The sequence below is a fragment of the Dama dama genome, chromosome 15, assembly GCF_033118175.1.
Source record: "Dama dama isolate Ldn47 chromosome 15, ASM3311817v1, whole genome shotgun sequence".
NCBI lineage: Eukaryota > Metazoa > Chordata > Mammalia > Artiodactyla > Cervidae > Dama > Dama dama.
The window spans coordinates 46,826,236-46,847,171 of NC_083695.1; the positions used below are offsets into that span (position 1 = coordinate 46,826,236).

The 20,936-nt window shown below is 36.8% G+C and overlaps 1 protein-coding gene and 1 non-coding gene across 2 annotated transcripts; both read left to right on the top strand.

The window, feature by feature from the left end:
* Window positions 1-19: 19 nt before the first annotated feature.
* On the top strand, window positions 20-20,696 carry LOC133070180 (mitochondrial import inner membrane translocase subunit Tim23). The gene is made up of 7 exons (XM_061162024.1): window positions 20-273; window positions 2,837-2,895; window positions 9,874-9,967; window positions 10,182-10,266; window positions 12,977-13,035; window positions 14,769-14,879; window positions 20,172-20,696. Exons 1-7 carry the CDS (start codon window positions 168-170, stop codon window positions 20,285-20,287), a joined length of 630 nt encoding a protein of 209 aa, XP_061018007.1. The 5' UTR covers window positions 20-167; the 3' UTR covers window positions 20,288-20,696.
* LOC133070888 (small nucleolar RNA SNORA74) lies at window positions 12,248-12,449 on the top strand. Its single transcript, XR_009696284.1, has one exon. It is a non-coding gene; the product is annotated as a small nucleolar RNA SNORA74 (small nucleolar RNA).
* Window positions 20,697-20,936: the final 240 nt, after the last annotated feature.

The following is a 20,936-nucleotide window of genomic DNA, read 5'->3' on the forward strand; positions in this document are numbered from 1 at the left end:
GCAAACCGGAAGTGTGAGATTTAGCTAACACCGGCGCCCGGAAGGTCAGCGTGTGAAGGAGCCGGTGGTAACGCGGGTCTCCCCGCTGTACCGAGGAGCGACGGCCGAGCAGACTATCTCGGCCTGAGGCGGCGGGGAGAAGCAGACGGACAGATTGCTGCGACACCATGGAGGGCGGCGGGGGTAGTGGCAACAAAACCACTGGAGGGTTGGCCGGCTTTTTCGGAGCCGGCGGAGCAGGCTACTCGCACGCGGATTTGGCTGGAGTCCCGCGTAAGTATCAGGCCTTGCCTGCGAACATTTCCCACTGGTTCTTGCCACCACCCCACACGTGCCGTGTGTCCTGTTCTCTCTCTCTCTCTCTTTTTTTTTTTTTTTTTTTGGCAGCGGTCACAAGTTTCAGTACCAGTAGTGGGGCTAGTATGTCGCACGGCTGCATTTTCCAACACTGAACGAGTGTTTGGAGCCGGGGATCCGGAGAAGCTCTCTGTGGCTGACTTGGATCCAGGAGATACTGCATGTTTTTTTTCCTTTTATATTTAGACTTTCTGCCTTATCGTTCCTCCCACATATCGAGCCCATAGGTAACATTTTAACACAAAGTCACATATTCTAAACCACGAAGTAGTAGGCTTCAGGTCAAAACACCCAATAATAATGCATACAGGTGAGAAAGAAATATGCGTCGAGACAAATGGAGAAACTTGGAGGAGAACTGAACTTTTTTATAGATATGAAAAAGAAGCCAAGAAAGAATTTTAGGAAAGGAAACATTCAAGTTATAGGGTGCCGAGGCACGAATACCCTGCCTAGCCCTCTCCTAAATACCACGAATATCTATTCCAGATCTTTGGAACTTTCTAACTGTGGGTATTCACCTGGATGAGTAAAATGTGGACTTAAAGACGGTGGGAAGTTGGTGAATGATAAGAGCTTTATAAAACTGTTTTATCTTGAGAATCTTTCTACTCTTTCTTTAGGTCTTTTATGCTCAAAAACAAAAACGGCTTTTAAAGTTCCTAGTGTCACCTGTGTCAAAACTGAATCTAGAACACAGTTTGCATATAATAAGTTATAGAATATGGCTAGTTGATGAGTTTCAGAGCACAAAGGGCACTGCCTTAATGTGAAAAGGTATTGTTACATTAAGATTTCAAGGTGAATTAAGAGATCAAGGAGTAAACACTATTCATTGAGTACTTGAGATGGAGTTTTCTGGGTGCAGGACTTAAGCAGTTATGTTTTTTAAAATGACTGATGTTTTCACAGAGCTTCCATTCCATTGAAGTGAGCCAAATAAGTAAAGTGTTTCAGTTAGTGGTAAGTGTGTAAAGGCAAATAGGATTTTGAGATGGTGATGGGAGCTGTTGCTAAGTCACTTCAGTCCTGTCCGATTCTGTGCGACCCCATAGATAGTAGCCCACCAGGCTCTCCCGTCCCTGGGATTCTCCAGGCAAGAACACTGGAGTGGGTTGCCATTTCCTTTTCCAAATGGGAGCTGAAGCCATTTAAAAATGGCCCAGGAAAAACTACTCAGGATTGTTGACATTTGAGCTGTGACCTGAATACAATTCAAATATCTGAGGGGAGGTAAGTGTTTAAGGAACAGCTGTTAGGCCATTGTGTCTACAATCTACAAGGGAGGTGGTGAGGCTGGAGATACTGAGATTAGAGGGGAAGAAATGGCAGCTAATGAAGTGTTTTATAAGGAGTTTGGACTTAGTTACAAGAGTAAATGGAAGCCATTTAGATTGATTTCCTTTTCTGAAAAAAATCACTTTAATTACCCATTAAGAAAGTGAGTTGGAGAGACTGGAGCAAGTAAGGAGTCCAATTAGGTAGTGATTGGACTAGGATGGTAGCAATAAAGATGGTAAGTAACAATTCAAGATAGATACTGGATATAGAAACTAATAGGACTTTGAATTGATGAAAAGAGCAGAGTCCTGGGTAATGGATAGATTTGAGAACAGTCGAGATACAGAGGATCCAAAGATTAAAATGTGAGGAAGTTGATTTTTCCTTGATAAATTTTTCTGTCTTCAAAGGTAGTGGAATTCAAGTCTGGCCCTTGGAGAGCTCCCATTTTCTTTTGTCCTGACCCCCATCCTTCTGGTGATGACCTAGAATTCTCTATCATATAAATCAACTTCGTCAGCAACTGTCAACACTTAGATCTGAAGGAATTGCCTTAAAATATTTATACACAACACATAACCCAAGTGATTTTTTTTTCCCCTTCATGAAATTGATTTGTCTCTTGCCAGTCTTACTTTGCAATCTGTATAAGCTCAGACAGTAAAGAGTCTGAGTGCAATGCAGGAGACCCGGGTTTGATCCCTGGGTCAGGAAGATCCCCTGGAGAAGGGAATGGCACCTCACTCCAGTACTCTTGCATGTAGAATTCATGGACAGAGGACCCTGGCGGGCTACAGTCCATTGGATCACAAAGAGACGGACACGACTGAGCAACTAATACACACACACACACACATACACACACACACACAATTGTCAGGTATTTTTGTAGTAAAGTAGAAGGAAATTAGCTTTATAGTTGAACTGGGCTGTGCTTCCTGCTACTTCAGTTATTTGGTCCATGTTACTGCCAGTGTCTTGATACGAGAGCCTGAAACACCAGTGCAGGATTGAGGGCGCCAGGAGGAGTCAGCCCCTAAACTGCCACACAGGAAGGATAAGACAAGGAAAGTGGGAGAAAAATTGCCATGCATTGTAAATCAGAATTGCAGAACACATTGAAGAATCAAGAGCAAAATTAATGCTAAATGAAATAATTAAATTTGTATTGCAATATATTTCTTTGTTTTCTCTCTAGTAACTGGTATGAACCCTCTGTCTCCTTATTTAAATGTGGATCCACGGTATCTCATACAGGTAAGAATTTTATTAGTCTGGTCCTCTATTTTACCATTAAAACAAAATGAACCGCAGGTACCTACATTGACTTGATCTGTGATATGTGCTTCTAGAGGCATCAAGTCTCTGGTCCTCATTCACCCTTTTTCCCCACAAACTATAGGGATTTGCCTTGCATCTCTTCCTGACACTTGATTAAAGGATTTGGGGGTTTGGCTGGTTTTTTGTTTTGTTTTTTCATTTTTTTTTTTTAAGGTTGTGGTAAAATTAACAAAATTTACCATCTCTAACTGTACTGTTTAGTGGTTGCATTTCTAATACTGTATAGCTATTACCACCTACCAGTTCCATGCTTTTCATGTAAAACTGAAACTCTATACCCATTAAACAGTAACTCCTTTTTCCATCCTCTTCCCAGTTCCTGACAACCACCCTTCTGCTTTTTGTCTTACGGTTTTTGAATATTCTTGAGTACCTCAAATAAGTGGAATTATACAGTATTTATTTTTTTTGTGACTGATTTAGTTCATTTAGCATAATGCCCTGAAGGCTCATATGTATTGTAGTCTGTGTCAGAATCTCCTTCCTTTTTAAGGCCGCATAATATCCCATTTTGCTTATTCATTCACGCGTCCTATGGACACTCGGATTGCTTCCATGTTTCAGTTATGGTGAATAGTGCCACTGTGAATTTTGGTGTATAAATACCTTTTCCAGATCCTCATTTCGATTCTTTTGATTATATATCCAAAAGTAGAATTGTCATATCATATGGTAATCATATTTTTAATTTTTTGAGAAACTGCTATACTGTTTCCCACTGCAGCTGTACTATTTTACATTCCATTCTAAGAGTTTTACAGTTTTGGGTCTTCCATTTAAGTTTTTGATCCATTTTGAGTTAATTTTTGTATGTGATGTTAGGTAAAGATCCAACTTCACTCTTTTTCATATGGCTGTCCAGTTTTTACAGTACCATTTGCTCAAAAGACTGTCATTTCCCTGTGTAATGGCCTTAATATTCTAGCCAAAAATCGTTTGACCATATGTGCAAAGGTTTATTTCTGGACTCTCTTTCTATTTCGTTGATCTGCATGTCTGTATGTATACTAGTACCACACCAGCATACATTTTATTGATTATTGTAGCTTTGGTAAGTTTTGAAATCAGCAAGTGTGAGTCCTTCAGGATTGTTCTTCATTTTTCAAGGTTGTTTTGATTCTTTGGAGTTTGTTCAAATTCCGTATGACCTTTGAAATGGGTTCCTCTGTTTCTGCAAAAATGTCAGTTCCTGTTTTGATAGGAATTATTGAATTTGTAGATTGGGGTAATATTGACATCTTAGCAATATTAAGTCTGATTCATGAATATGGGATATGTTTTCATTTCTTTCTGTCTTTTTAAATTAGTTCCAGCAAGTTTTACAGCTTTGTACAAGACTTTTACCTCCTTGGTTAAATTAATTCCTAAGTATTTTTATTCTTTTTGATTCTGTTGATAAGTGGAATTGTTTTCATAATTTCCTTTTCAGATTGTTTATTGTTTGTAGACATGCATCTGCTTTTTCTGTTGTCTTTGTATCCTGTTACTTTGCTGAATTTATTTATTAGTTATAACAGGGTTTTTTGTGCAGCCTTTAGAATTTTCTACATATAAGATCATCTATGAAAAAAATTTTTACTTCTTTCTTTCTAATTTGGGTGCCTTTTCATTCTTCTTTCCTAATTGCTCTGGCTAGAAATCCTAATACTATGTTGAATAGAAGTGACCAAAAAAAAAAAAAAATGAGCATCTTTGCCTTGTTCATGTGTATTAGAGGAAAATCTTTCAGTCTTTCACCTTTGGATGTGGTATTTGCTGTGAGTTTTTCATGTATGCCTTTTATTATATTGAGGTAGTTTCCTTTTGTTCCTAGTTTGTTGAGTTTTTATCCTGAAAGTATGTTGGATTTTGTCAAATATTATTTCTGCATCAATTGAGATGGTCATGTGGGTTTTCTTTCCCCCCTTCATTCTGTTAATATGGTGTATTACATTGATGAGTTTTCATTTATTAGGGCATCCTGCATCCCAGGAATAAGTGCCACTTGGTCATGATGTATAACCTTTTGAATATGCTGCTGGATTTGGTTTCCTAGAATTTTGTTTAAGATTTTGCATCAGTGTTCATAGGGGATTTTGGTCTGTAGTTTTTTTGTAGTGTCTTTGTTTGGCTTTGGTATGATCATACTTGCCTCACACACAGAGTCATGAAATGTTCCAAGTATTTCCTCCACCTTAGGAAAAGTTTGAGGATTGGTATTAGGGTTTTGGGGTTTTTTGTTTTTTTCCATCTGTGCTCCACAGCTTTCCTGTCCAGAGATTGAACCCAGCCCATGGCAGTCAAAGTCTGGAATCCTAACCACTAGGCCACCAGGGAACCCCTGGATTGGGGGTTAGTTCTTTAAATGGTAAAACTTACCAGTGAAGCCATCAGGTCCAGGGTTTTTCTTTGTTGTGAGATTTTTTTTTTTTTTTAATTAGTGAGTCAGTCTTCTTACTAGTCTCTTCAGATTTTCTGTTTCTTGGTAAGTTTTGTGTTTCTAGGAATTTGTACATTTTATCAAGGACATTCAGTTTGTTGGCATACAGTTGTTAATGACAGTTTCTTATAATCATTTTTAATTCTGTAGAATCAGTAGTGATATCCTCACCTTCATTTCTGATTTCAGTAATTTATTTCATTTATCTCTGCTCTGATCTTTATTATGGGGTCTTCCCTGATGGCTCAGCAGTAAAGAATCTGCCTGCCAATGCACGAGATGCGAGTACAATCCCTGGGTTACGAAGATGCCCTGGAGAAGGAAATGGCAATCCACTCCAGTATTCTTGCCAGGGAAATCCCAAGAACAGAGGAGCCTGGTGGGCCACAGTCCATAGGATCACAAAGATTCGGACATGACTGACTGACTGACACTTTGCTTAATATATTTTGATGGTCTGTTACTAGATAAGTGTTTATAATTGTATTTTCTTGCTGTATTGAAACTTTATTGATATAATATCAGTTTCTTATAAACCTTTTGTTTTCTAGTGTTAGTTCAGCCACCCTGCTCTTATGGTTATTATTTGCATAGAATATCTTTTTCCATCCTTTCACTTTCAGTATTCTTGTGTCTTTGGAAGTAAAGTAAATCTGTTGTAGGCACCGTATGTATAAGTGGATCACATTTCTGAGTGCATTGAGCTAATCTCTGTCTTTTGTCTAGAGTTGAATACACTTTAAAGTGGTTACTGCTAAGGAGAGATTTTTGGTGTTTTGCTCTTCATTTTCTGTAACCTAACTTTTTTGTCTCTCCCTTCTTACATTAATAACTTCTTTTGTGTTTGATTTTTTCTGTAAGGAATTGTTTAAATTCCTTTCTCATAACCTTTTTTTTTTTTTTTTGGTTGTTTATAGCAGTTTTCTAAAGTTATAACACTAATTTGAATTTATACCAGTTTAACTTTAGCAACATTCAAAAATACTGCTCCTTTACCAACTGTCCCTGCCCCTCTCAATTATTGATGTCACAGAATTGTATCTTTATACATCATGTGCTCAAAAACATAATCTAATAATTCTTTTAAATCCTTTAAAATGTAAAGTTATGTAGAAATACAAAGGGGGAGTCAAAAACATAAGCTACAGTAGTACTTTCATAATTGTCCATTTTTTGCTTTTATTACACTTTGTCCCTTCATCAGGCTATGAGTTACTGTCTAGTGTCCTTTCATTGTGCTTTGCAGGACTCCCTTCATCATATCTTGCAGGGCAGGTCCAGTGGTCACAAACTCGCTCAGCTTTTATTTTTCTGGGAATTTTTAATATCTCCTTTATTTTTAAAGGACAGTTTTATATATCAGCCCCCTTCCTAGTGGCCTCCAAAGTTTCTCTTGAGAAATTGACTGATAATCATATTGAGGATCCTTATATGTAAGTTGCTTCTCTCTTGCTACATTCAAGAATCTCTCTTTGTAACTTTCAAAACTTTTCATTTTAATACATCCCAGTATGGGTCTCTCTGAATGTATCTTACTCGGTGTTTAATTGAGTTTCTTGAATGTTCACTTGCATCTCTTTTATCAAATTTGGAAGTTTTCGGCCATTGTTTCTTTGAACATTCTTCTGTGACTCTCACAGTCTGTATTTTAGTCTGCTTTGCGACATCACACAGATCCTTTAGGCTCTCTGTTCACTTCTATTCAGTTATATTTCCTCCTGATCCTAAGACTCAGTAATTTCTATTGTCTTACGGTTGGTGATTGTCTATTCTACCTGCTCAAAGCTTTGAATCCATTTAGTGTATTTACCAGCCATTGTTCTTTTCAGTTTCAGAATTTATTTTTTGGTTTCTTTCTAGGTTTTCTTTATGTTTCTATTTTGTTCATACATTGTCTTGACTTTCTCCACATCTTCTTTAGGTCTTTGAGCATCTTTATGATGATTATTTTAAAGTCATTTAGATTTAGGCTTTTCTTTTAAAGCCTAGTCAATCTACTGTCAGGTGTTTTTCAGGGACATCTCTGTTGATTTTTTTTTTTTCATTGAATGGCCCATACTCTCCTATTTCTTTGTATGGCTTGTGATTGTTTTTGTTGTTGAAAACCAGACATTTCTAATAATGTGGTTAACTCTGGAGATCAGATTCTCCTGCCTTCCCTGAGGGTTTGCTTTTATTTGGTTATTGTTTTTGGTTTTTTAATCATACCGGCTATCTTTGTGTTGAGGACCAGCCTGAAGTATATAAACTTAAGCTCTTCTCAGTTCTTTTCAGAGCCTACACTTTTTTCCTGGACGTGTGTTGTCTCTTTCTAATTTTCCCTTTAGATAAAATTGCTTTTGAATGTTCTAGTCTTTAATATCTAGTTCATGAAGGAGGAAACAATAAGGGGACCAGCTCCCAGCTTTTTTTCAAAACCCTGGGAATAAGTAGGGGTGGGGAGGGTACAACAGCAATGGCTGCCTGCTTCTTTATATGCACTTCTGTAATCAGGAGCAGAGATCAGAGCACAAATTAAAGATTTATATGTAAAAGCAACAAGTAATTAGTTTTTGAACCCCATAAAAAATATTGTGTGAGAAGTTACAAAGTTATAAGAGATCATTAAATAAAGTGGGAATCTTTTTAATGAAATCTTAAACCAAATCAGTACATGTGAAAAAAAATTTTTTTACTACCTGAGTTTATTTTATTAGATCAGGTTGTTATTATTCAGAAGCCTGTGGAAATAAGAGTGGTCTTACAAACCACTGTGGAAATAAGAGTGGTCAAATACAAACATTTGAAATTAGGGGTTATATATTTTAAGGTTTGTATTAGCCTCAGTTTTTTGTTGTTTGTTTTGGTGGGGGTTTGATTTTTTGTTTGTTTGGGGTTTTGTTTTTTGGGGGGGATTTGGAGAAGTTGCTGATTTAACACAGTTGCAAAGAAACAACAACAACTTAGTTTACAACATCAAAAGGGCTTCCCAGGTGGCACTAAGGGTAAAGAACCCACCTGCCAACGCAGGACACGCCAGAGGTTTAGGAAGATCCCCTGGAGGAGGGCATGGCAACCCACTCCAGTATTCTTGCCTGGAGAATCCCACGAACAGAGGAGCCTGGCTGGCTACAGTCCATGGGTCGAAGAGAGTCAGACATGACTGAGCTACTTAATGCGCACACACACACAACATCAAAGAGTAATTGGATATCTCAGGAATGCAAGGTTGACTCACTAACTGAAGAGTGAGTCAGTGATGACATGCATTTGTACCTACTAATGTTGATTATGACCATCTGGTTTTTTTTTTTCCCTGTTTGTATTGGGATCCATTTCTGGATCATAAATAATTATCATATTTACCTTATCATATTAAATACAGCACTCCTAAAAACCTTAAACAAGAAGCACAATTTAAAACTAAGTCATTACTTGAAAAGTCAGGAAGCACTCAGAACTTACTAATATATGTTTAATATATTTCGACATAGAATCTATTCAGATTTGTTTATCATTGCTCAGCAGACTATTTCTGTGTGATAAGAGTACATGTGCTTATTTATTTGTACAATTTTTGGTAAGAATTCATGCACAAGCCAGAAATCAAAACTACCGCAGAGGCACAGTTTTCCTAGTCATGAATACATTTACCAAAGGTCAGTGTTTGCCAAAGGGATGTTTATTTGTTAGCATTTTTTGTTAAGGGTGTGTGCTGTGGTTCAGGAGCTAATTTTAGCTATTTTTCTATGGAAAGCTTGGCAGAAATGTATTTGTTCTTCATAAAAGTATATTGTATTGCAGAATCAATCCTGTTGCGCTTACAGTGATGCTTCTCAGCCTAGGATTCGGGCAGGAAGTTCATACCAGATTTTGTGTATGCATTTACTAGAAGGAGGGTAGCTTTCCTTCTAGTAGCTTTCCGAGATTATAAAAGGAATATATGCCGTCCAAACAGTTAAGAACTGTTGAAGTGGTGTTTTTGCCCTTGTGTAAGTGATCCAGTCTATTGTACTTCTATAGTTTCTCCTCGTCTTTTATGATCATTTGGTCTTACATATAGTAAAATGGTGGTTGATAAATAGTATTAATAGCTACAGAATGAGTTATTTTCTCCTTCCAGACTGGTTTTTTGTTACCTCTCATAGCTTTCAGTTTGCCTTTCTATAGAAATGGCACTCTTAAATTGCCAAATTTATCGTGAAGGCAAATTACGTATAATCTATCAAACTTACGTTGAGAAGCTAAATTCTGAGCAAGAATTTCTCCTAAGAACTAATGAGCATAACTGTATATGTTATGTATTTCATTTCACTTCGGTTTAGGTGTTGCTTTTGTTGCAGAAAGTTTTATCTTTGTTTGATGAAGTATAGTGGAGTTTTACTTAATTTACGTTTTACATTCTGTGAAAAACTCCTTTAAAAAATTAAACACTTTGCAAGTAGTATATGTGTGTTGAGGGGAGCTGAACTTGATTTTCATTATTATCCCTGTAGGATACAGATGAGTTTATTTTACCAACTGGAGCTAATAAGACCCGGGGCAGATTTGAACTGGCCTTCTTTACCATTGGAGGATGTTGTATGACAGGTTGGTATTTATATATGGTTTTTAAGTGTCCTAAATCCAAGTAGTCAAAAGTTCTTAAAATCCAAGGCAATTAAAATAATAGCTTCAGGGTGGTTTTTTAAGAAATCATTATTTACATTTTTTTCTTATTAAATAAAAATGAGAAAGAATCAAGTATAATTGCTCTTTAATATAAAGCTGATTATTTGAATGAATTATTACTATGATTTGCCAGGGGCTGCATTTGGGGCAATGAATGGTCTACGGCTAGGATTGAAGGAAACCCAGAACATGGCCTGGTCCAAACCAAGAAATGTACAGTAAGTCTCACGTAATGACACACTGGTGTTTGAGTATTAATCTCTCTTGTTGGCTTGATGAGCATGACCTTGAGATTACAATATTTAGAGTACTGTATAATTTTTGGTCAATTTTTTTGCTGGTGTTTTCCCCTTATTCATTATAAAAGGAATTTAGGAATCAAGTTGCTGGGTCTAAGCTTTTAGGAGTGATTTTTGAATCAGTGTCCATCAGCTGGGGCTATTCCAACCTAACTTCTCAGCTACACCTGTTCTATTTTGCAGGCCTATATTACATGCTTTTCAAATTGTTGAATTACTAGTACATTATTTGGATTGTTCAGGGCTGTGCAAAACCATAGGACATGGTAAGTGAAGAAATAAGCACATAAGAGTAATTATTAAATCTGCTGTCATTTGAATTTCTCATTGACTTCATGCTCCATTTCTGAAATGCAAAGGTGCAGAACATTTCCATGAAATTCCTAGAACTTAGTTATGAAAGGAGTAAGATAGTCTTATCTTAGGAAACTGAAGTTTGTAGAGAAGGGAAAGTGCAAATAAAAAAGTCAGAAAGTGTACATTATGTGTATCTTCACCCTGCTTAAGAAATAAACATGACCAGTTCCTTTTGCTGTTCCTTAAATAATACGTCATTTAGTTGTTGTTTTTTTTAAAGTGTATTTTTATGCTTCGTATGAGTGGAAGGACACAGTATGTGTTCTTCAGTAGCTCATGTCAGTCTTTAAGCTCCTTTTCCTTAGCCAGCAGATGGCAGCAGGTGTGTTAGAATTAGATCTTGGGAAGCCTGAAGGCCTGTCAAACTTTTCACCTTCCTGTTACTGTGTGGATCACTGCCCTTGCTTTACAAGCTCAAATCCTTGAATATTTTTGTATTTATATTTGTAATATTCATTCTTTACTCCAGGTTGTTTTTTTACCTTTTTGTATTATGGATAGTTTTGAATATCTACAAAAGTAGACAATAGTACAGTGAACAGCTATGAACTGTAACACAAGTTCAACAACCATTAACCAGCACCAGGACCAATTGTGTCCCATCTCTTTTTTCCCTCCCATATTTTTTTGAAACAAATCCCCAGCTTCATATTATTAAATATCAATTTGCAAGGTCTCTTAGAAAAGATAACCTTTGTTTCTTAAAACCATCATAGTTATTAAATTTTTGAGAGTTGAATTAGTTTGCTTTTTTAAAGTCAGATTTTTAAAATCTTATACATCATTTTTTTTATACACTCATTCTGATTTTTTAGACAGAGATAGCATTTAAAACGGAGAAGGCAGTGGCACCCCACTCCAATATTCTTGTCTGGAAAATCCCATGGACGGAGGAGCCTGGTAGACTGCAGTCCATGGGGTCATTAAGAGTTGAGCAGGACTGAGCAACTTCACTTTCATGCATTGGAGAAGGAAATGGCAACCCACTCCAGTGTTCTTGCCTGGAGAATTCCAGGGACAGAGGAATCTAATGGGCTGCCGTCTGTGGGGTCGCACAGAGTCGGACACGACTGAAGCAACTTAGCAGCAGCAGCAGCAGCATTTAAAAAATAGAAAGATAATCGGGTTTCAGGCCAGAAAAGATCTATGTAGTTTCAAAGCCCAGTTTCATTACTTATTGGGATCTTGGGTAAGTTTCCCTACTTTCTGCCTTTAATCTATTGAGACATGATTACAGTGGGAAGTAAGTAAGGACCCAGTAAATGAAAGTATGTTGCCCAGTCATTTTCCAAAGAACTTTGCCACTTTGCAGTGCCACCAGCAATACAATAATGAAAATTAATAGTTTTAGAAGCTCATCACAAATGAAAAACAATTAAGTGCTAAACTTAACATATTAGTAAATATGTAGCAATTATTTAACAATATTTGTAATCATTACTAATTTTTTAAATAATCCTTTAGAAGTAAAAGAAATTTTTGTTATTATTGAGCATTAATTTAAATGGGTTCTTTTACTGCTTGTTATTGTAATTCCGTGGTTCCCAGCAGTAGTCAGCTGTCGGGGCAGAACCGTTCCTGTAACAGTGTTACACTGCTGGGAGAGAAATGTTCTGTCTTCTTCTCCAGTTGCCTTCATCACTGTTCTGGTGGCGTCTGGCACTGGTGAGGGCAGAGCTGTGCTTCCTTGAGAGTGTGCTAAGCATTCACTTTGGCTGCTTAGTTCTAGTCTGGAAGCAGACACAGTGTACAACTTTCTTCAGGTATTCTAATTAGGTGGCTTTTTCCTTCTCTTTGAGTATTTGTCTTTTATTTTGCTTTGTATTCCATAGTAGTCCACACTTTGATTCTTCTTAATATTCTAAGAATATATTACCCCCACACACACACATAAGAAACTAATTATCAGCTAGTTTGTCTGTTATAATGTCTTTTTCTTTTTAACATAGATCAGTTTCTGTAAACTTCTTTGTAAGATACATTCCAGGATATATATTTTATATATTTAATAATTTTATGTATTTAGTAATTAGAATTTTCTTTGCGCATTGCCCTAAAACATTGGGAGTTTTTAACCTAACCTTCATTTATGTAAAGTAAAAGCAATCCTTATTGAATTCTAAGGAGGTGTTAAGTTTTAAAATTAAAAAAATAAAATTAAGAAACCTTTGGGTGTGTGTTTATACATTTAAAATTGCTGTTATATGGTTTTTCTAAATACTAAAGAAATACTGGTTCTAAATACAGATTCTTTCTCTTTCTGCCCTGGTAGGATCTTGAATATGGTGACTAGGCAAGGGGCACTTTGGGCTAATACCCTAGGTTCTCTGGGTAAGTAGATATCTCACTTTTTAATAAATCATTATCATTGCAAAGAAAGAATGTACATGTATCATGAACAATTTGATCAACTAAAATTCTGGTGCTGGGATGTTCATAATTATGTTTAAATCCACTCTGGTGAGTAGTGTAAATACTACTTAGGAAAAGATCATAAACTATTAATATATAGCAAAATAATGCCAGGTACTAATACCATTGTGAATATACTCTTTTCTAAATATTTTAAACACTACATACTCTCTTGTCCCATCAAGACACCAAATAAAATCATATTTAAACTCAGTGAAATCCAGATAGTTTAGCGCCAAGGCAAATGTTTTTGTGTGTTAGGAAAAGTTCAAGGTTCTGTAGTAGATATGATGAGGAATCCAGGCCTCCTGGTATGTTTTCCTAATAGCCCATTCATCATCCTGTTTACTAATGAGATTTTCCAGACTAATTGCCTGAGTTGCAACAGGGCCTTTGTAGATATTGGAAATATTTGCAGTTCTCAGGAAGGTATAATTTAGTAGTACTTAGGAACAAATGCTTTCATACTATAGTGTTTATGAATGATTGACTCTTTTGATTATTCATGACTTATATAAGAAGCTTACTTATGGCACGTATGCTCTCAGCCAGTTTTCTTTATCTGAAAGTCTTTAACTGGTGGCAGACTAAATAAGAGAAAATGTAGGTAGCTTGTCAAAAGATAAAAAAAGCATCTTGTATGACAGAGATCCTAGCCTTGTCATAGGCTTTGGAAGCAGTACATATTCACACTTACAAAGTCAGATTTGCATTTGGGATCCTAGTAAATGGCTACTTCCATATGCTGCTTGTGCCCCCAATACCCCTCCTCCTTGCAGTCACCCTCCTTTGTATTGATACTTGTGAGATTGCTTGCATACCTAGAGTGAGCCCCTGGAAATTGTCAGTTTAGTTAATGTTCCAGAAATATCAATTCTGAGCAAGCTGGAATGGTCAGTTACCCTGTATGTTTTCCTTATAATGTGATCAGTTATCATGTTTTGCTCAAGTTTAGTTTCAGTTAAATAAATTGAAACTGGAAGAAGAGCCTTTGTAGAAGTATTAAAACTTAACAGCAGAGGAGTTGTGAGGCTGAGTTTGCTGTAATTTTGAGAAAGGACAGGAGAAGAGGTAATGCATTCATGGCTGTTCGGTCTTTATAGGCATAAGAGAATGGCGATTTAGGGGAAAAGCTTGTTAAAGCTAAATAGTACTATTAAGAGTTTTTACATGTGCAGAAACTAAATCTCAATTGTCTTGAAGTCGTATTTTTCTTAAAATAGAAATACATGTGTTTTGCTTTTGTTTCTAAATTCTAAGTAGAGCTGCTAACAAATAAATGGAAGTGAAAAAGATATTCTTCCTGGGTCTCCGCAGGGTTACTTTCCATAAAGAGCTAATAAATTTCTTTTCTTTCCAAACATTTTCTTTGCCTATCGAGTCACACACACATGTGCCTGCTTTACGTGTTGGTGAACAGAGCTTTTCCTGTATTTTGAGTGCAATAGCATTCCATTATGTGGAAAGTCTCTGGATCAGTCCCCTCTTGAAAGTCATTTGATTTGTTGCTAGGCTTTTGTTATTACAAACAGTGTTCAGTGATCATTGTTTATATGTCTCATGATGTCTGTAGAATGCATTTATCTAAATATAATTGCCATACTGACTTTCAGTTCACTTTTTTTTACTGATCAGTTCCATTTCCCTTGTAGCTTTGCTTTATAGTGCATTTGGTGTCATCATTGAGAAAACAAGAGGTGCAGAAGATGACCTTAACACAGTAGCAGCTGGAACCATGACAGGCATGTTGTATAAATGTACAGGTAGGTACCATTAAATGGTGAAACTGTGTCTTAATATAGTATGCTTTTTGGCCATACTGTAGTTTTTAAAAGAATTTTTTTTTTGGTAGTATTGTGTTCTTTGATATCTCACGGTTTGTGATTTTATTTTTTAGTTTTTGTAAAATACACATGAAATTGACCATCCAAACTGTTTAAATGTACAGTTCAATTATGTTAAGAATATTAACATTATTATGCAACTCCAGAACTTTTCTTCATCTTATAAAACTGAAACTCTGCCCACTAAACAACTCTGTCTTTCCCCCTTCTACAGCCCCTGGCAACCACCATTCTACTTTCTATGAATTTGATTCCTTGAGGTACCTCATGGAAGTGGAGTCGTGTAGTGTTTTTCTTTTTGTGACTGGCTTATTTCATTTAGCATAATGTTCTCAACAGTATAGCATGTATCAGAATTTCCTTCCTTTTTAAGGCTGAATAATACTCCATCGTACGTATATACCACATTTTGTTCATTCATCTGTCAATGGACACTTGGGTTGCTTCTGCCTTTGGCTATGGTGCATGATGCTGTTATGAACAGGAGTGGAATAAATCCTAAGAGTTGAATCAAAATTACTTGGATGAAGATCAAATATCAAAATTGTCCTCTAAGATGGAAAAGAAATGAACATTTGCTGAGTTATGGTTATAATCTCAGTAATAACCACTTAATATAACTTGTTAAACTCTGTGAAGTGATAATCATAACACCCCAGTTTTATAGATGAGCACATTATTAAGATGTTCTTTTTCGAAAGATCATAAAACTAGTGACAGTCCCAGATTTTTCTCACATTTCTGTTTTAAATTGCCTAAAGTTATGCCATAATTGCCTCTTTATGTTCTGTACTCAAGCCTCTGAAAAGTACTTTTGTTTGATTGCTTTATTATGCTTCAGACACTTGATTAACTAAGTAATTTTTGTTCTTATGTAATTCCTCCATCACAAACATCAAGTAGCATTTTTGCCTCATTTTTACTAGAAATGAGAGAGAATTCTCTCTTACAGGATTATAAAATCTAAAATTTCATGGTATATCTGAGCAAGAGGCTTTTTTAATATTGAAAATGGATAACATTTGGAATTATATCCCTAAGATCTCACAAGACTTCTTGCAACATATGCATGTTCTTATACACATCAACAGAGCTCCTAGGTACAATAAGACAGTAAATATCTTTTATGTACACGAAAATGTTGGCATAGAAGAACCTTGTTAAAAACCTAAAAATACTTTCACACTGAAAATCTTTGGGGTCAAAGGAGTTTAAAACCTTAATTGGCACCACAAGGGTGGCACTCAGCCAGCAAGTGTTTAATCGGCCCAAACTCTGTTTATGAAAGATCAAAGTAAAATTTAAGGAACAGGAGATTTCACACAAAAATCTGGAAATTTTAGCTTCTTTTGCAAAAATGGAAGACACAGAGCTCAAGTTGTATATGGTAGCAAATGGTAGGAGCTAAATTGGGGGAGCTGCTACCCCAGTGGACAGACACTGAAGCTTCAGCTCAGTCCTCACCAGTCCCTGTTTTCTTACTCAGGGTCAGCCATTACAGCATTTCCTGTGTTGGGGGCAGCCTTAAGTATAAGAATGTACTGAATTACCACCTCATTTAAGACATATCATATTTTAAAGATACAAAGGGGAAGGCTGAATACTTGGGATTATCACAGGAAAAAAATGAAAACCTAGCTTTCTGTGTCCAGGACTTCTTGCAGGAATAGCATCTTTAACCCAGCCTGGGACATCTCCAACATAAATTATGGAAGAGAATGCTCATGGCTCAGAAGAGAAAAAGCAAAAAAGAATATTCATTAATTCTTTGTCAGGTGACAAGTAGATTTCAGTTTTTCAGATTTCAGTTTCCATTGCAACTGTGGAACACAGAAGAGGTAAATAATCTGCTGACTCAGAATTCCAACATTGGTTCCTAGTTCCTGGCTGACTAGTTTAACTCAGCACATCAAAATTGCTGACAGATGCAAAGCAGTGTCGTTTATTGATTTCTGGTTTAGACTTCACTTAAGACAAAGCACAGAATTTTGTGTGGCAGGAATTTTTTAAAAAACTCCCAGATTCAAGGATTTGGAAAAGAGTTTAAGTGTTCCTTTAGTCTAGAGTCAGCCTAAATCATTAAGGAAAGAAAATGGATGATGGTAGTCCAGTGTCAGTATACTTAATGCTACTGAAGTGTACACTTAATAATGGTAAATTTTATGTTATGTGTATTTTATCACAGTTTTAAAGAGAATTTTTTTTTAAACAATTTAAATAGTGCAGAAATTTGTTGAATTTGTACGCTGTCTCAGTATGTAGGTAAGGCCGTTCCTCTAAAACAAGGGCAGCAGACTCCCGCTGGCCAGATGCCTGTCTCTTCACAATTTGCAGGCTAAGAATGTATTTTACATTTTAAAATAGTTAACATTTTACATGGTTATATAAGTGCCTACAATATGTAGGCTCAAAACATCAAGAAATAGCAAGATAAACATTCTTTAGAAATATGCAGGTAAAAAGTGTATTTATTTTCCAGCCATTTCAAGAAAAATGTGCTGACCCCTGTGCTAAAGTAATTATCAGTTCAGTGTGTTAGCTCTGCCAGTAATCAGCTCTATACCAAATAAACTAGGCACTTAAATATTCTGGGCCTCATTTTCCCAGGTTTAGAAGAGATGACATTTGCCCTTTTTTGGAAGAATTGTATAAGGATCCAAAAGATAGAAGATAAAACTGACACATAAGCCTCATGTTTATTTTGCTTTATAGAGATTAACCATTGGCCTCATTTGGTTCACTGTGTTCAGAGCAAGTGTATTGGCTAATCAACTTCCTGTACTTAACTGGGCAAAGGTGGTTTTGTTACAGAAAGTCTAAAGCCAAGGCTGTTAAACTCTTTTAAGAGATCAACCAGCCAGAAAACCCTGACATTATTGGAAAGAGTTTAAAACGTAATAAAAGGCTACCCTTGAGTCAGGCTTCCCTAGTGGCTCAGCTGGTAAAGAATCCGCCTGCAACTCAGGAAACCTAGGTTCAATCCCTGGGTTGGGAAGATCCCCTGGAGAAGGGAAAGGCTACCCACTCCAGTGTTCTGGTCTGGAGAATTCCATGGACTCTATAGTCCATGGGGTCGCAAAGAGTTGGACATGACTGAGCAATTTTCATTTTCACTGAGTCAGGATTACTGTGATTATTAGTAAATCATACACTACATGTTTGGTATCTTCTTGCTAGAAACAATTGCTCAGTTGTGCTAGAAACAATTTTTTCTTAGCCTTCAGAGAAGGCTAGTACAAAACAATTATGTTTTGTACTAAGTTTGTTTCCTTTTGGTATGAAAGTAGAAGGCATTCTAGGGGATAAATTGTTAAGAGACACTTAATATGCCCCAAACACTTAAAGAGACACTGATGCCCCAAAGTTCTTAAATCTTTATAGTTTCCAGTTTACACTGGAGGGTCTTCTGTTTTTGTAACCTGCTTAAAGAACATTTGTTTAAAAAAAAAAAAAAAAAAAAAATTCGTTACACTCAAAAAGTTTAGCTCTAATAACTGAACCGTAGTGATGCCGTTGGAGATGGCATTTATTTTTCCTGGGCTTGATAGCTTATTTTTTCCATTTCTAGAAGTTTGGTCTAACTATAAAGTTCACTGTCAGCCCATTTTTCAGCCACATTGAATACAGTTGCAAATTCAACCATCATACCTAATCTTAAGTGTGGCAAGATACAAAAAGATAAGATAGACTTGAAGGAGATATCTCCCATTTACTGTGATTAATTTTTTATGTTTATCATCCCCCTTCCTACATATTTGAGGGCTGTTTATAGATGATGCCTGCAGTTTCTGTTTGCATTTGTTTAAGAGAGATAATTAAGGTACTTCAGAGTTGAAGCCTAAGCCAGTCAGCTATCTAAAGTCTTCAGGCTAGAGAGGCTCCTAGAGGGAGTAACCCTTTAATCTATCATCTGAAGCCATCTGGCAGGACGCGCATTGCAGAAATGGTTGGTCTGAAGTGTTCTAACTCAGCAGCGTCACTGAATTTCATGGAACTACTAGATGTAGCTAAAGGGCTTCTAATAAGGTATACCTTAACCACTGGACCTTTGCTTTCCTAACACATGACTTGCAACAAATACTCCATAGATACAACACAGACTACCTGAAGTGTCTGTTATCCCTACTTATTTGTGAAACTGTAAGAGAACATCAAGTATTTCTTAAAAGCTTCTTTGAGTAACCCCATTCCTTTTACTAGACTTGGTGACTATTTTCAGGTAACTGGTTGAAGCCTTTTGTTTCTGCATTTCAAATGAAATACCTATCCATAATCTTTTACCACGTGAAAAAATTCTTTTGTTAAGCAAAAATAGTTCAAAGTCTGATCCTAATCCTGGAATGTCTTTCAACTAGTATGACAATGCTTGGAGCTTCCCAGGTGGCTCAGTGGTAAAGAATCTGCCTGCCAAGCAGGAGACACAGATTTGATCTGTGGGTCAGGAAGATCCCCTAGAGAAGGAAATGGCAACCCACTCCAGTATTCTTGCCTGGAAAATTCCATGGACAGAGGAGCCTGGTGGGCTACAGTCCTTGTGGTCGCAACAGAGTTAGACACAACTGAGTGACTAAACAACAACATGATGATGCTAAGTTACGTCTTTGCTCATTATTTGGATTATTTTCTGAAACATCAGAATAGGGATAGGTAATAGGAAAGTTGGTGCTTCACCAGAACTTGATTACAGCCATCTTATCTCTCTCCACTGTCTTGAGTCTTCAAAGTTAATATTTAGAGGACCTGTGCAGAGTCCAAAGCCTGTTAATACTGTTTCCAAAGAGGGTATCACCTTGTTTACATACTGCCTTAAATCAATTGACAGTGCCAGTGAAGTTCTAAATTATGACTAGCAGGGAATTACTAATCTGCTTGGGATTTCAATAATAAGCATAAGGTCTTGTCCAAAAATGTCCTAGGATCAAGTCAGATTGAGAAGTCAAAAAACCATGCTGATAACTGTGAAATTAAAAGTGAAGAAAAGATTGTTACTATGGATACATAGTTTACATATTAAGCAGGTGATTTAGGGGGAATCTGTTTCTACTGAATTTAAGTCCTGGTTTATTATTTTCAGAGCTTATTCTCCTGTTTGGGATGAAATTTTCTAAGTATGAAGAGTGTGTCTCAGCTCTGTGAATCTCTTACTTAACCCTCTGACGGGACAGTGTGCGGTGCAGGTCTGTTAATGATGTCTCCTCTTTTCCTCTCCAGGCGGTCTTCGAGGGGTAGCACGAGGTGGTCTCGCAGGACTAACACTTACGAGCCTCTATGCTCTATATAACAACTGGGAGCACATGAAAGGCTCTTTGCTCCAACAATCACTCTGAAGATTTTGCTAGGGTACAAATGGAGGACACTTTAGTAGTCACCCAGATCAATTTATAAGTCAGTCTGGAGGCATTTACTTTATCTACACCTAATTTGAAAAACTATAGAGATTCCAGTGTGCTGTGATGAAGATCATGGATGGTCGACCAGGACTGGCACTCCTTCCAGCCTTAATGAGTTGAAGACAAAACACCCTTTGGCGGCTGAGTAACGTGGTTCTCTTAAGAAGATCTCGCATCTGTTTTTGCTCCTACCCACTTCTGGAAAACCACTTAATCCCAGAATTCAGGTCTGCCTGTCAATACTGTATCAGCCACATTTGTTCATTTAATGATCCAAGACTGTAATATTGCTCTGTATTCCCAATAAAGGGTGAAAATACAACTGAAGTCCTAACTCCAACATTAACATAGTGGGTGTTTCTCCAAAGTTACTCTTGATTTGTCTCTGCTCCCATAGGCCAAAGCATGTTTTCATGTTTGTGATGAAATGAAGGGCTACTGGCAGTATTAGCCAACTAGGTTAAAATTTTTCTCCAATAGAGTTGACACTAAACAACCTCAAGATATTTCAGGTTAACTATTATACCATTAGTCTACTGTGCTAGAACAATATTAACTCAGTCTTACTGGGGACAATTAAAGAGAT

Excerpts from the sequence above, each read along its gene's own strand:
- LOC133070180 (XM_061162024.1), top strand. The coding sequence starts at position 168 with ATGGAGGGCGGCGGGGGTAGTGGCAACAAAACCACTGGAGGGTTGGCC. Across the intron at positions 274-2,836 it reads GGATTTGGCTGGAGTCCCGC|TAACTGGTATGAACCCTCTG; the intron begins GTAAGTATCAGG and ends TTTTCTCTCTAG. Across the intron at positions 10,267-12,976 it reads TCCAAACCAAGAAATGTACA|GATCTTGAATATGGTGACTA; the intron begins GTAAGTCTCACG and ends CTGCCCTGGTAG.